This window comes from Micromys minutus (genome assembly GCF_963924665.1).
Source record: "Micromys minutus genome assembly, chromosome: X".
In the NCBI taxonomy this organism is placed as follows: Eukaryota; Metazoa; Chordata; class Mammalia; order Rodentia; family Muridae; genus Micromys; species Micromys minutus.
The window spans coordinates 30,470,678-30,486,358 of record NC_137970.1 but is presented as its reverse complement, the minus strand read 5'-3'; the positions used below and the strand labels follow the sequence as shown (position 1 = coordinate 30,486,358).

At 35.4% G+C, this 15,681-nt stretch overlaps 1 protein-coding gene across 1 annotated transcript in view; it reads left to right on the top strand.

The window, feature by feature from the left end:
* The window catches only part of BCLAF3 (BCLAF1 and THRAP3 family member 3), a 34,483-nt gene that overhangs the window by 12,780 nt on the left and 6,022 nt on the right, over positions 1-15,681 (top strand). Inside the window, 3 exon segments of the mRNA XM_080909557.1 lie at positions 4,576-4,690; positions 6,059-6,154; positions 12,260-12,412. Of these exon segments, the coding sequence (XP_080765683.1) occupies positions 4,576-4,690; positions 6,059-6,154; positions 12,260-12,412 (364 nt within the window).

Sequence of the window (15,681 nt, the reverse complement as noted above, 5' to 3'; positions counted from 1 at the left end):
ATTAAAACTTTATCCATGCTATAATGCGAGGATTTCTTTTATAAATAATGCTCCATTGTATGGATGTGTCATATGTTGTTTATCCATTTATCAGTTGATGGACTTTTGGTTTGTTTCCACTTTTTGGTTATTGTGAATAAATAGTGCTGTAAACATTTGTGTGCAAGTTTTTGTGTGGTCATGTCTTCATTTTTCTTAAGTATATACCTGCATGTAGAATTAATGAGATACGTGGTTATTGCCAAACTGTTTTCTAACATGACTACATCATTTTACACTCTATCAGCAGTGTGTGAGAGGTTCAGATCCATGTCTTTACCAACACCTGTGGGGTTCTTTCTTTTTTTTTTGTTTTTTCCTTTTTGTTTTTTAAAATGATACCAGGGCTGGGGAGATGGCTCAGTGGGTAAAGGTGCCTGCTGTCCTGCCTGATAACTAGAACTTGAGTTCATTTTCTGGAATCCATGTGGAAGAAGAAAGCTGAATCCCACATGTAGTTCTCTGACCTTCACCTGTGCATCATGACAGGGACATCCACACACTCTTTTAAAATAAGATAAAATAAAAATGAAACTTAAAAATTTGAAATATAGAACTGTTCATCTTTGACTCATTTTAATTTCCTTATTAAAATTTACCCTTTATCTTCGAAATGAAGTTTACCAAATTGGTCTCATTTTTACATAAGTAAATTTCAGCATGTAGTTTCTAGAGAAATTCAGATAAAGTATAATGTCATAGAATTTAGTGATTTTTCTCCTGTGGGATTGTTGTTAAAATGTAAGTTATTTGAAGGATGTCTATGTTTGCTCATTGCTATATTCCAGTGCCTTGAGCTCAGTTTATATTTGTTGAATATATGATGACTTTACAGAGCAGCAGATGGGGCAGATGATACTTTAGCTATAATGCATTTCTATTTGGATTATTATTCTGTAGTGTTGTGGGATCTTTTGCCAGCAAGCTTAATTTTTGGGCATTCTACCCAATGTCGAAGACCTTGTTGTACTCTATTAACTCATTGTGATCAGTATCTTCCCTGGATTTCTCCCAAGTCTTAGATTGTTTCCAAATCTTCTGACACACTATTTTTTTCTTCTAATCAGTGTTACTAAGTCATCTACAATGTAATTGAGATATATTATGTTAGATAGATGTGGGCTGTGTGTAATTTAAAAGCTTAAAAATTTTTATCAGTAAACTTATAAAAGGACATGAAACTACCAAAACTTTATCAGTAGGGAACTTAGGGAAAAGAAAGTTTATAGCAAACATTGAACTTGATGGAGGTCTATTCATGTACAGGAGATATATATGTGTTTGTTTTCTTCTTGTAAACCTGCAGTTCTATGTGTTGGAGATACAATGAAAAACTACACAAAGCTCTTGACTTCTTGGCACTTGAGATTTAATGGTAGGGGAAAGAAAATGTCAGTGTAGTAATGGTTAAAAACTAAGGTAGAAGTGGAAATTCAGCAGGAAGGGTGACGTGTAATAGGGTTCTATGGTTTTAGTGGGCGTGTGAATTGATTGAAGGAGTCGGCCAACTACATTACTTGAGAGTATATACAGTACAGGGAACCAAATGCTAAGATTTTAAGCCGAAACATGTTTTCTTCTTGAACTTCTAAGGACTAGAATTAGGTCTAGTGGGTTTGCAGTATGGTATAAAGTGGAGATGGCTCAGTGGGCAAAGCACTTGCTGAGCAAGCCTGTACTAGATTTAGGTCCCCAGAATAATCCTGTTGTCCTCTTGGGAGATTGGAAGGCAGAGACAGTCTAACAACTGGAGGCTTGTGGACTAACCTGGCAGACACATCAGTGAACAAACAAGAAACCTGGTTTCTAGCAAGGTGGAAGGTGAAGAATGACATCCTAGGTCATCATCTGACTTTCATATGTGTCCGGTGGCACATGTTTATCTACATCTACATGTAGATATGCAAGTATACAACACATACAAAAGGATAAAAGTTTGTAGATGAGACCAAATCATGAAGGATATGAAGACAATTTACAGTGAATGGAATTAGAAACATTTGAGGTTCTAACTAAAGAAAAAAAAGTCATAATCTTTGAATTACCATAGCTACAGGGTAGAAGATGGACTGTAAGAATTACAGGAAAAAAGCCACTATTTGCATTGTATGGCTTATTTCACTTTAGTAATGGTTTTACTTTCATTCATGTTGTGTCATATGTCAGTGTTTCTTTCCTTAAACTTTAAGGCTGGACTGTCTTTGAATATACTACATTGTATTTACCTGGTTTTATGTGGATATTTGTCGGTTTTCCACCTTTTGCTTTTTATAAGTGGTGCTATTAGGAGCACAGAAGTATGCCATCTTTTTTATTGTAAACTTTTTTTTCTAGTGAATGAGATAACATTTTGTTGTGGTTTTGATTTGTATTTCTCTAATAACTAATTTTCATATGCGTATTGGCTCTCTCACTATATGTATATATACATACATACATATATATATATATATATATATAATGTCCTATGTGGAGAATTTTTTGTTCAAATCTTTTGTCTATTTTATAATCAAGTTAATATTTTTACTGCTAAGGTGTAAGAATTTGGGGTTTTGTTTTGAGACAGGGTCTTATTATATAGCCTTGGCTGGCCTAGAACTCACTATGACCCCAAACTAAAGAAATCTGTTTACCTTTGGCTCCTAAGTGCTTGGCATGAAGCCTTAGGCACCACACCTAGATAAAAGTTCTTTACTATTCTCTAGGCTAGTGAGATGGTTCAGTGGGTAAAGGCACTTGTGCCAAACCTGACAGCTTGAGTTCAATGCCTGGGATCCACATAGTAGAAGGAAAATCCTGATTTCAGCCTATTTTCCCCTGAATTCCATGTGTGCTTTGGCTCACATATAATAAATAAAGCATAATAACATGTTAAGGGTTTTTTATATATTCTGGATACTACAGGCTGAGTGTTACTTACTGTAAATGTTTATGACCAGAACTGATTCAGATTTTAGATTATTTGGAATGCTTGCATATTTATATATATATAATGAGCTGTTTGGAGGATGGGCCCTATAACTAAACATGAAATTCACTTATATTATTTCATTTATATACAGAAGGAAATTTTATACAATATTTTAATGTGTTTCTGTTTTGACTGACTTGTATGATCAGGTGTAGAATTTTTCTTTATATTTGTGCTTAGAAGACTTTAGATTTTGGAATATTTCAGATTTCAGATTTTTGTATTAGGGATGCTTAACCTGTATTCCTTTATTAGATATGTTTTGCAAAGAGGATTTTTAAAATATAAGAAGGCATTTGTAAGTTTACTAGATAGAAATGATCACTTTTAATATTTAATCTATTTTTGATGTTTATCTTTTTTATAGGCATCTATGTGTACTTTCTAAGTACTGAAATTATCTTCAATGCATAGTATTGCAATGGTACCCTGCTGTTTTGACTTAATATGACATCACAAAACATTTTGATAGGGCAGTAGGTTCTTGAACATTTCATAAACCCTAAAATCTTAGTTTGTGTCAGGTTCTGGGTGCACAAATGAAGCAACTACAGTGCTTTACAGTATACAAATACAGCATATTCCATTAAACACACAGGTATAAGTAGTAGCTACAAATAGGAGACATAGGGGTTAGGGCCTCTAAATGCTCTATGTGTCACAGTAGGATTATCTATTCCACCTCAGAGGAGTTTAGGAAAATTTTTGGACAAGGTACAAATGGAGCTGAACTTTGAAGTTAATCTAAATGGAAGGAAATGACCACAGGAGGAATTGCAGGTACAAAGTTGTGGAAGCAGGAAAGATCATGGTATGTGCTGGGAACTATAAACAGTTAACTATCAGAAGGTCGTTATATATGTCGGGGAGATTGGAGTAAAGCCATAAAGAGCTAGGGCAAGAAGGACATGGGAAACCATTAGGAATATAAATTTTATCCCATACAAAATGCATGGGAGGGGCCGAAGCATGACAGTTGGCTCACTATGGAACAGGGCCTGCAAAAGACTAGAATAGAAAAGGTCTTAAGAGCATGGGGAGATGTGGGTATAACAAGGAAAATATTGCCAAGAGCTATAGAAATTAGGCTTCCAGGATCTTCCTCTCAAGCAGTCCTTCATTGTCAGAGTCTCTTGTTCTCTTCAGGAGCTGAGAGCCTGTCCTTTACAGTATCAGAGCCCAGAGCTTTGCCAGTGAGGTGACCATGTTCTACCTTCCCTCTTAGAAATGGGATGGGCCAGGAGCTTCTGCCAAGTAGAATTTCAGGAATTGGGTGGGGTAAGGCACTGACGCTTTTACTTGAAGGGAAAAATGTCCATGAATCAGCTATAGCCTCCAGGAATCCTGCACTTGGACCTAGATTGAGACCCCTAGTATAAGGAGTATTGTTTTTTCTACTGATAATTTCCAGCTTAGTTAAATAATATTTGTTGAAATGTCAGTCTTAATGACTATCCTTTATAATTTTAGTAGTGACAGCATTGAGGTTTTACTGTTATGCTGTATGTCTTAAGGTTTTTTTTCCTCTTTAAATGATTAACAAGATTCTTTTTTCCCTTTATTAGGAATCATCAGTCTTCCAGTTTTTCAAAGGTGAAGACTATCCGTGCTGATGGATTTCAAAAGCCTCCACATTTTATAAAATCAAATTTTAGAAAATTTATTCAGAAACCTTACATAGTAAGATTGGAGTTTCAAGTTTTTCATTTTTGTATATTCTTTATAAATATATCTATACTTTTCAAAGTGCTTGTAACTTCATTATGTGTTATAAGAGCATTGAGGCTTAAAGATTTTATGACAGAAGAAAGCTCATCTCTTGATTTAGTTGAAGTTCAATTTATTATAGTGCTAATTTTCTTAAGATGTTTTGGTAACAACTTAATTAAAATACAATTTATATACTCTAAAGTTTACTCATTTCAGGTGTATAATTTGGTGAGTTTTAGTAATTCTCCAAGATGTGTTGTAGTAATCACCATAGTCCAGTTGAACTTGAGACAGGATTTCACTTTGTTGCTCAGGCTAAGCAGGGGAACTCACCATATATCCCAGGCTAGCCTCAAGTTTGCAGCCCTCCTGTCTTCACCTTCTATGTTCTGAGATTACAGGCATGCCTAAATAGGATATTGTCATTGCCCAGTAAAGGTTCTCATGCCTGTTTAATGTCCCCACTGCCCATCAAACCACTAATCGTTCTATTTTAAAGATTTGATTATAGAATGAATCATGAATCATAATCAGCCAACAGCTCTTCTGAAAGTGATGATTAAGTGATAGAAGCCAAAGTTAGTTTGTTACCTAATTCTAGAAGTAATATCCCATTACTTTACCATATGGTTATTACAAGAAGCAAGCTACTAGATCATACCCACAATCAAAGAGAAGGATCATTGATGGAGATAATTAGGAGCCATGTCAGCAGCTGCCTAGTACAATCCTCCCTCTGGCCAGACTCCACAGAAATGGATTAAGTAGAAGGTAATAAGATTGTTGGTTTTAGAAATAGGAAACTGGAGTATGGGTACCATCTTAATTGTTTCTGCTAGAGGATTTGGGTTCTCTGATGTTAAGAGTGCTTATGTAGCTGGTTTTTTTTTTTTTTTTTTTTTTTCCTTTTTGGGCCTTCCCAAGCTATTGTAAGAATATTACCTTCAATCAGTTAAAGTTGATGTGTTGGGCTAACTTGCCTACTGGCAAGTTGGAAAGTTGGTATTTTTCTTGGGCAGCAGAAACCCTTTACCAAGTCCTGCTGGCAAAGGGTTTCTTCCTTTCCAAGATGCATACATGAGTAAATGCTAGATTTATAGTCCACTTTCTAAAAGTCAACCATGGTGTTATACAGAGTGTTTTTTTTTTACACTTCTCACAGGCATGAATGAAACGGGCCCCTCACAAAGTAGCATGGGTCATATGAGAGAAGAAGTATGTAAGCTCCATGCTCCCTGGTTTGGGGTCTTAATCTTCAAAAATATGTCTTGAATGGTGAGACTAGTTTTTAAAGTAACCCTTAAGGTATATTAACGTATATTAATACTTTTTGTTCAGAACTATACTATGCAGAGAGAAGATGCCATTACTCAGAAGATATTTAGAGTTGAGGAAAATCATCAAAACAGAAGAGGCTCTAAAGGACCTTTTAAGGTATTGCTATTTTTGATTTATATCTGACTATGGGATTATATATTGGAAATAATGCTGTGTCAGTATATTCTAGTACTTCTAGGATTTATATTTAATAGTTATCAGTTTAATACTGACCTGTTTCATCAGGATTTGACTTTGAATTTTATTTTTACTAGTGGAACCCTATTTTCACATAGTAATACAGTTGCTTCTAGAAATTACCAAGGATTTAAGACTTAGTAGAGCAGAGGTAGATTCCATGTGTAAACACATGGGCTGGATCACTTCTCAAACCGTTCTAGGAGGTTGCTTGAAAATGCAGCTAGCCACAAGAAGCGTTTGGGAGGAGTGAACAGGGAAGGTTTATAGAATTGTTTGGAAAAGTTTACATAAGATTTGTTTAAGTCTGACAGAACTGGAGATTCCTCTTCCTCCTATCTCCAGTACAAAATGACAAGATTAAAGCCATAAGTATGTACAGTCCTTTTATGCCTCCTATAGGACAGAGTCTAGTTTTCGTCATTCATACAATTAATATTTGCTATTTTATGGTAAGAAAGATAAAGGAACTGGAAGGAATAAATTTTTATTTTACTTAAACATCTGTGAGTGTATGTACATATGTACTGTGTTGTAAAAATTTAATCTCATCTGTTTTTTTCTATCCTGACTTTGATCATTCAATTCTTTGATAAACAACCTTTATATTTGTAATTTTTAATCTGCACTAGACCTGGGCAGATATCTACTCTCTATGCTATTAGAATTACTTTCCCATCAATAATCTCGAGTTAGAATTTGCCATGCTCCATCTGGGCTGCTCTTAACTCCAATTCCCTAGCCCACATGACTGTGTTTTTATGATTCACCTACCCCATGGCAGTGTCCTCTTCTTTTCTCCTCCCTCCTCTCTCTGCTTCCTTCTCTCTCATCCTGGTTCTTCTCAGACCCCAAGCCTGGGAACCCTAATCCCTGCCTATGTCTCTTCTGCCCAGCTGTTGGCTGTCAGCATCTTTATTTAACCAATAGGGGGTAATTTGGGGGGCAAGGTTACATACCATCATTTATCATTTATGTAAGTGCAGATTCTCATTCAGATTCTCTCCTCCCTGGGAGCAACCAGGCTTTAGGGACCAGTATTTAGCATTATATTAAAAGCAAGAAATAATAAACCTCAACATGTAGGCACCCATGGAGACCAGAAAAGAGTGTTGAATACCCTGGAACTTTAGCTGCAGGCAGTTGTGAGCTACTCAATTTTAGATGCTGGAAGCTGAACTTGGGTCCTCTGAAAGAATGGCAAGTCCCATCTTCTCAGTCCCAGAAATAAAGTTTAAAACTTGAATTTAGGTATTTTTACTATCTTTTCCCCATCACTGGTATTTGATATAGTCACTGTAAATAAGAAAAAATAAATTTAGGTACTAAAATAAATTTAGAACATTTGAAAATTCTTTTTACTTTTTTTTTTTTAATGTGGAGACCAGAGGATGATATTGGATTTCTTCCTCAGTTGTTCTTCACCTTCTTTTTCTTTTATTGATAATTTTTTTGACAACTTTATAAATGTGTTAGAGTACATTCTGGTTACTTTTGTCCTCATCATGTCCTCTTTTTCTCCCACCTGTCTTCCCCTTTTATGACATTTTGTCTTGTGTTCCACAGGGTTTAACAAGGGTTGTATGTGTGACCTTGGGTTTGAATCTGTCCACTAGAACTTTATGTGTTCATCAGTGACAATATAGTTGGATATTATTATGCCTTCCCTTTTTCTAGAATTTGTTAGTTTCTACAGTGTGTAATAGGACCTCAAGGTCCTCTTTCCCACCTTTAGCTGACTAGTAGTTGTGCTTGTCCATGGTTACCTAATTGCCCCAGCAGCCTGAAGAGTGCCATCTAGCATTGTAAAAACTATCCAGGAGGAAGCATTCAGCTCAGTTCCAGCTTGAAGAAAACTCCCACCAACTCACTATAGTCCCATCTGATGGATATAGTTCAGTCCTTCCAGATCACCTCAGTCTGTGCCAGGTTGACAGAAAAACCCACCAGTACACATTTGACCCTTTGTCAATTCTCACATCAATCACTATTAAACTTTCTTGCTTATCCTTTAGATCTCATTTTAATAACACAATGTAAAATACACTCACATTTAAAAGTCCTTTAAGTCTAAACATTTGAACACTTTGAAAGTCTAATTTCTCTTTGAATACCTAGTATTTTAACTATGGGGCTCCGGTGAAAACAAGTTAGTTAAATGCTACTTTATTTTTTTAATGCTTTTTTTTTAAGTACTTCTTATTCCAAAAGGAATAAAAAGTATAAAAAGGCCAACTTCTGGACCTTGTCACTGACAAAACAGAGCTATTACTTGTAGGATTTGCATTGTTTAGCCTCATGGTGTCTGTCTTCAAATGGTTTTTTATATATGCTAATAAGAGACATTATGTGTTGTTAGTCTTTCTGGCCCTGGTTTACCATGAATATGCTTTCACCCATTTCCCTGCATATTCTGTAGTTTCATTTTCTTCATAGCTAAATAAAATGACATGGTGTGTGCATACCAGTTTTATTATCTATTCATCAGTTAATGAATATTTAGGCTGATTCTGTTTTCTGGCTATTGTGAATAGAACTACCATGATTATGGGTGTGTAAATAAATGTCTCTGTAGTGAGATATAAATTTTATGGAATGGTATGACTAGGTCATTTGATAGTCTGTTGCTAAATTTTTTGAGAAATTTCCAGACTGATTTCTAAAGTGGATATACCAGTTTACATGTTCACTAGTGGTTCTTTACCTACAACAATACCAGTGTTTGTTGTTTTTTTGAATCCTTGATGGCTCGCCTCAGTGGGGTGAGGTGAAGTCTTAAAAATACCAATTTTAAAATTTTATGTGTATGGAATCTTTACTACACGTATGTCAGTAGACCATGTGCATACCATACAGTGCTTGTGGAAGCCAGAAGTTGGTGTCAAATCCCCTGGTATTAGAGTTATAGACATTTGTGAGCTGTTGTATGTATACTGGTAATCAAACTCTTGTCTTCTGGAAGAACAGCCAGTGCTCTTAACTCTAAACCATCTCCCCAGTCCTTAAAATAGTTTTAAATTACATTTCACTGATGACTAAGTATGTTGACTAGTTTTTTAAAGTATTTTTTTAGCCATTCCTGTTTCTTTTGAGAATGCTCTGTTTAGTTCCTTAGGCATTTGGGAAGTTTGTTTTCATGGAGTTTAGATTGTTGAGTCCTTTATATAGTCTAGTTAGTAATCCTCTATCAGATATGTAGCCGACAGGTATTTTCTCATTCTGTGTATGGCCTCTTCATTCAGTTAATGGTTTCTCATACTACACAGAAGCTCTTTAGTCCCATGAAATTCTACTTATCAGTTATTGACCTGATTTCCTGTGCTATTGGAGTCCTATTAAGAAAAACTATACACCTATATGTTGAAAATCCTTATGGCTATATGTTAAAGTGTAATCTTTACTTTTTCATTGAGCAGATTCAGGGTTCCAAGTCTTATATTGAGGTTTGTAATCCATTGGAGTTGACTTTTGTGCAGGGTAAGATATGGTATAGTGCTAAAGTACCTGCATCAAAAAAGGAGAGATCTCATTTCATCTTAAGGCCTTGGGGTGATAACAGAGCAAATTGAACAAAGTAGTAGAAGAGAAGAAATAACTAATATCATGGTTGAATTAATGAATCAAAAACAAAAAATGCAGTCAGTGAAGCAAAGAATTTGTTTTTTTGAAAAAATAAAATTGATAAACCCTTAACTAGATTAACTCAAAGGAAGAGAGCACCCAGATTAATAAAAATAATTATGAAAAGTGAGATATGAAAATAGTTATCAATGAAATAAAAACTATGAGGACATCTTAAAAACCTATATTCTATTAAAAGGAATGAATGAATTTCTAGATACATATAATCTACCAAAATTAGACCAAGATGAAATAAATTAAAAAGACAAACCAACAAGATTGATACAACAATAAAATTTCTCACAACCAAAATTCTCAAGTGCCAATGATTTAATTGAAGAATTCTATTAGACCTTTAAAAAAAACCTACCACCAGTGCATTCAAATTATTTTACTTTTTAGAAAATAACCAGGGTGCTTCTAAGCTCTTTGTACAAAGCTGATATTGTGCGGCTACCAAACTGGATAAAGTCAACAATAATGAAGGAAGGGAGGGAGGGAGGAAGGAAAAAAGAAGACCCAATTTATTTAATGGATATAGATGTAAAAGTTCTCAATACTTGCATATTGAATTCTGTCTTAAATCAAAAATGTACTTGTCATGGTCATGTTGCCTTCATTCCAGGGATACTGGGATAGTTCAATAAATATAATTCATTGCATAAATAAATACAAAGATAGAAATCACATGATCATCCCAGTAGATGTTAGATGGTCTTAGGGGAAATCTAACATCCCTTCATGATTAAAATTAAGGGTACTGGGGGTGTGTGTTGCTGGAGAGATGGCTTAGCAAAGGTTACTCATTTTTCTTGGAGAGGACTCATTTGTTTTCTAGCACTTAGTCATTTACAACCACCCATAACTCCAGTTACAGAAGATTCAATGCCCTGTTTTGGCTTCTGAGTGTACTGTATATGTATATGTAATGCATATACATACTGGCAACATAAATAAACCTAAAGAAAAATAAGTAATGAAGGGATTAGAGATAGAAGGAGTATAACTTATTATAATAAAGGCATTATGTCTCAAACCTAGCCAGCATCGTACTAAACAGAAAAATCTCAAAGCATTCCCACTAAGATTAGAACAAAAAGGGATGCAAGTAAGAAAAGTCAAAGTATTATTCCTTTTTGAAAATGATATGATTAGAGACCCTGGATAGATCTCAGAACTGAGAAAACACTTTAGTGAGGTGGCAGAATGTAAAATTAATATGCAAAAGTTAGTAGCCTTCTTATATACTAATGACAAGCATAATGAAAAAAGAACTCAGTAAATCCTAATTTAGAGCAACACACACACACACACAAATACCTGACAATAAACCTAACCAAGGAAACAGAAGACTTGTACTGTGAAAACTTTAAGACAAAAATGGTAATACAAAAGGATTGAAGAGCTCATATGCTCATGGATCAAGTTCAATACTGTAAAATTGGCAGTCCTTCCAAAGGCAATCTGCAGATTTCAGGGACACTCTTCATAAATGTGGGTGAAACAATCTTAAAATGTATCTAGAGGCACAAAAGACCTAAGGATAACCAAAAGAATTCTGAACAACAAGAATAGTACAGGAGGTATCAACATATATAATTTCAGGCTATACTACAGAGCCCAAAATAGTAATAAAAACAGCATGATACTTGTGAAAAATAGAGACCAATGGAATAGAGGACTTGGATATAAGTTCATGCTACCTGAGGCTTTAGTAAGATACCCCAAAAAAATAAATACTGGAGAAAAGTATCTTCCAACAAATGGTTCTGGTAAACTTCAAGCATCAACATGTAGAAGAATAAAACTAAATCCGCCTTGTTTTCTGAGGCAGTGTCTCATTGAACCAGAACCTCAACAATTTGAATGGGCTGGCTTGCCAATGAACTCCAGGGATCTGCTTATCACTACTTCACTATCTTAACACCTATCATTTGCATAATCAGCTAGTAGAGATTCAAACTCAGGCCCTCATTCTTGCTTAGGAGGTACTTTACTGACTGAGCCATCTTTCTAGCTCCATTACTAGCAATTAAAAAAAAATTTGTAGCAAATTTTAAAAAATAATGCAGGACTGGAGAGATGGCTCAGTGGTTAAGAGCACTGGCTGCTCTTCCAGAGGTCCTGAGTTCAATTCCAACAACCACATAATGGCTCACAACCATCTGTAATGAGATCTGATGCCCTCTTCTGGTGTGTCTGAAGACAGCTACAGTGAACTTATATATAATAAATAAATCTTTAAAAAAATACAAAAGAAAGATACTTTAGTGCGGGTATTAATGTCTTTTTAAAATACATGTGGTGCCTAGAAGGCTGTTAGGAATATTATTCTCCTGCCTATTATATAATAGATTTGGAAACTGTATTTTTAACATTTGATTCTCTTTGGATCCTTTACAGAACTTTTTGGGTGGCAGATTCCAGCCCCACTATAAATCACACCTGGTACAGAAGAGCTTGTATATTCAGGCTAAATACCAGCGTTTACGGTTTGCTGGACCAAGGGGATTTATTACCAATAAATTCAGAAACAGATTTCTGAGGAATAAAAAGGTTAGTTTGACAATACTTTTAAAAATATTGAATAACTTTGAATGTTCGCTAGAAGATTTTTTACCTAGTTTAAGAAACAACCTAGATTTTAAAAATGAATTTATTGTATAATAGTTGAATGAGAACTTCAAGAGTAATGTTGGTAGAATTGTAAAACTATTTTAGCTTAAAATGTTTTTTTTTTTTTTTTGCCATTTTACTTGAAACAATTTGAATATGCCAGCTTGTTGTATGACAAAACTTTTCCTTGGGAGACCTCTCTCTCCTCTCTCTCTCTCTCTCTCTCTCTCTCTCTCTCTCTCTCTCTCTCTCTCCCCCTCTCTCCCTCTCTCCCCCTCTCCCCCCTCTCTCCCCCCCTTTCCTCTCTTACACACACACACACACACACACACACACATCCCAGAACAAAGTACAAAAACCATTAAAGTTTCAGTTAAGGAGCCAGTAAATTTTATTGGGGTTATTTATGGGATTAGAAATGACTCAAAGACAGCTACATCACCAAAACCTACCCAGCATGGGTGATAGCTCACAAAGCTAGGAACATGGAGCACTGCACAGTCTGTAGTCAGGTTAAAGAATGCTTCAGATGCCCAAGTTGGTCAAAACCTCCAGGCAGGTAGGCTGGTTCCTTTCAGTTAGCTGATCTGGTCTCAGAATTTTTTTGAAGCTCTTTACCTCTGAGAGTATTTGAGTCTTACCTTGTCTGAGACATGGCATCTCAGCTCCCGTCTTAGAGTCATTTTTGCAGCTCAGCTTTCTTCCATCTGAGAGGGACTTATTATTTACTCTGGCAGGAAGAGGCCTGGTGAATCTGGTCAGTTTCAGGGAAAAACAATTTTGAATTGTTTGCTTCCTGCTCAAGGAGCTTTCCTGAAGATGGATTATATCTCAACCTCAGAGAAAAACTAATACAACATGGCTCATTGAACTTTGTATTTTGGCATTTTTGTTGTGTAGTTAGTCTTTAAAATGAAGATTTAAGTAAAGACTCTAAATGGCCTATAATATAACAGTTTGGCAAATAGAGGCCAGAAAAATATGGGTCTCTGACTGTTTTTCTGTTGCCTTTCATGGTTATTCTGACACTAGAGGCTATCCATGCACATTGGATTTTGAAAAATCAGTATTTTTGGTATAGCTGGGTCCTCAGGTAGTACTATGTCCAATTTTTTGAGGATCCGCCAGACTGATTTCTAGAGTAGTTGTACCAGCTTAAAATCCCATGAACAGTGGAGGAGTGTACCTCTTTCTCCGCATCCTTGCCAGCATCTGCTGTCACCTGAGTTTTTGATCTTAGCCATTCTGACTGGTCTGAGATCTTAGGGTTGTTTTGATTTGCATTTCCCTGATGACTAGAGATGTTGAGCACTTCTTTAGGTGCTTCTCAGCCATTTGATATTCTTCAGTTGAGAATGCTTTGTTTAGATCTGTTCCCCATTTTTTAATTGGGTTATTTGGTTTATGGAGTCTATCTTCTTGAGTTCTTTATATATTTTGGATATTAGCCCTTTGTTGGGTGTAGGGTTAGTGAAGATCTTTTCCCAATCTGTAGGTTGCCATTTTGTCCTATTGACTTACAGAAACTTTTCAGTTTCATGTGGCTCGATTTATCAATTGTTGATCTTAGAGGCTGAGCCATTGGTTTTCTGTTCAGGAAATTTTCCCCTGTGCCAATGCATTCAAGGCTATTTCCCACTTTCTCTTCTATTAGATTCAATGTATCTTGTGTTATGTTGATGTCCTTGATCTACTTGGACTTGAGTTTTGTGAAGGGTAGTAAATATGGATCAATTTGCATTCTTCTATATGCAGGCTGCCAGTCAGACCAGCACCATTTGTTGAAGATACTTTCTTTTTTTTCCAGTGAATAGTTTTGGCTTCTTTGTTAAAAGTCAAGTTTCTATAGGTTTGTGGGTTTATTTCTAGGTCTTTGACTCTATTCCATTGATCAACCTGTTTATCTCTGTACCAATAACCTGTGGTTTTTATCACTATTGCTCTGTAGTACAGCTTGAGGTCAGGAATAGTGATTCTTACAGAAGTTAATTGCTCAGACTTGTTTTGGTTATCTTTGGCTTTTTGTTTTTCCATATGAAATTGATAATTGCTCTTTCAAAGTCTGTAGAAAAATTGTGTTGGAATTTTGGTGAGAATTGCATTGAATTTGTAGATTGCTTTGGTAAGATGGCTATCTTCACTATGTTAATTAAACCAATCAATAAGCATGGAATATCTTTCCATCTTTTGATATCTTGTTTGATATCTTTCTTCAGGGACTTCAAGTTCTTATCATACAGAACTTTCACTTGCTTGGTTAGAGTTACACCAAAATATTTTTATATTATTTGTAGCTATTACAATGGATATTTTCCCCCAACTTCTTTCTCAACATGTTTATTATTTTGTATAAAGGAGAGCAACTAATTTCTTTAGGTTTATTTTATATCCAGCCACTTTGCTGAAGTCATTTATCAGCTGTAGGAGTTCCTTGGTGGAATTTTTGGGGTCACTTAAGTTTACTGTCTTATCATCTGCAAATAGAGATATTTCAACTTCTTCCTTTCCAATTTGTATCTTTTTGGCCGCCTTTTGTTGTCTAATTGCTCTAGCTAGGTCTTCAAGTATTATTTTTAATATATAGAAAGAAAGTGGGCAACCTTGTCTAGTCCCTGATTTTAGTGGGATTGATTCAAGTTTCTCACCATTTCATTTGATGATGGCTACTGGTTTGCTGTATATTGCTTTTACCATGGTTAGGTATGTGTCTTGAATTCCTGATCTTTCCAAGACTTTTTACATGAAGGGGTATTGGATGTTTTCAAAGACTTTTAGCATGATCATGTGATTCTTTTTTCTTTGAGTTTACTTATATAGTGCATTACATTGATGGATATTCATATATAGTGAGCCATCCCTGCATCCTTGGATGAAGCCTACTTGATCATGGTGAATGATTGTTTTGATGTGTTCTTTGATTTGGTTTGTGAGAGTTTTATTGGCCATTTTTGCATTGATATTCATAAGAGGAATCAGTCTGAAGTTCTCTTTGTTCAGTCTTTGGTTTTGTTATCAGGGTGACTGTGGTTTTGTTATCAGAATGAGTTTGGCAGTGTTCCTTCTGTTTCTATTTTGTGAAATAGTTTTAGGGGTATTGGTATTAGCTCTTTTTTTAACATCTGGTAGAATTCTGCACTAAAACCATCTGGCCCTGGGCCTTTTTTGGTTGGCGGTTTTTTAATGACTGCTTTAATTTCCTTAGGAATTAT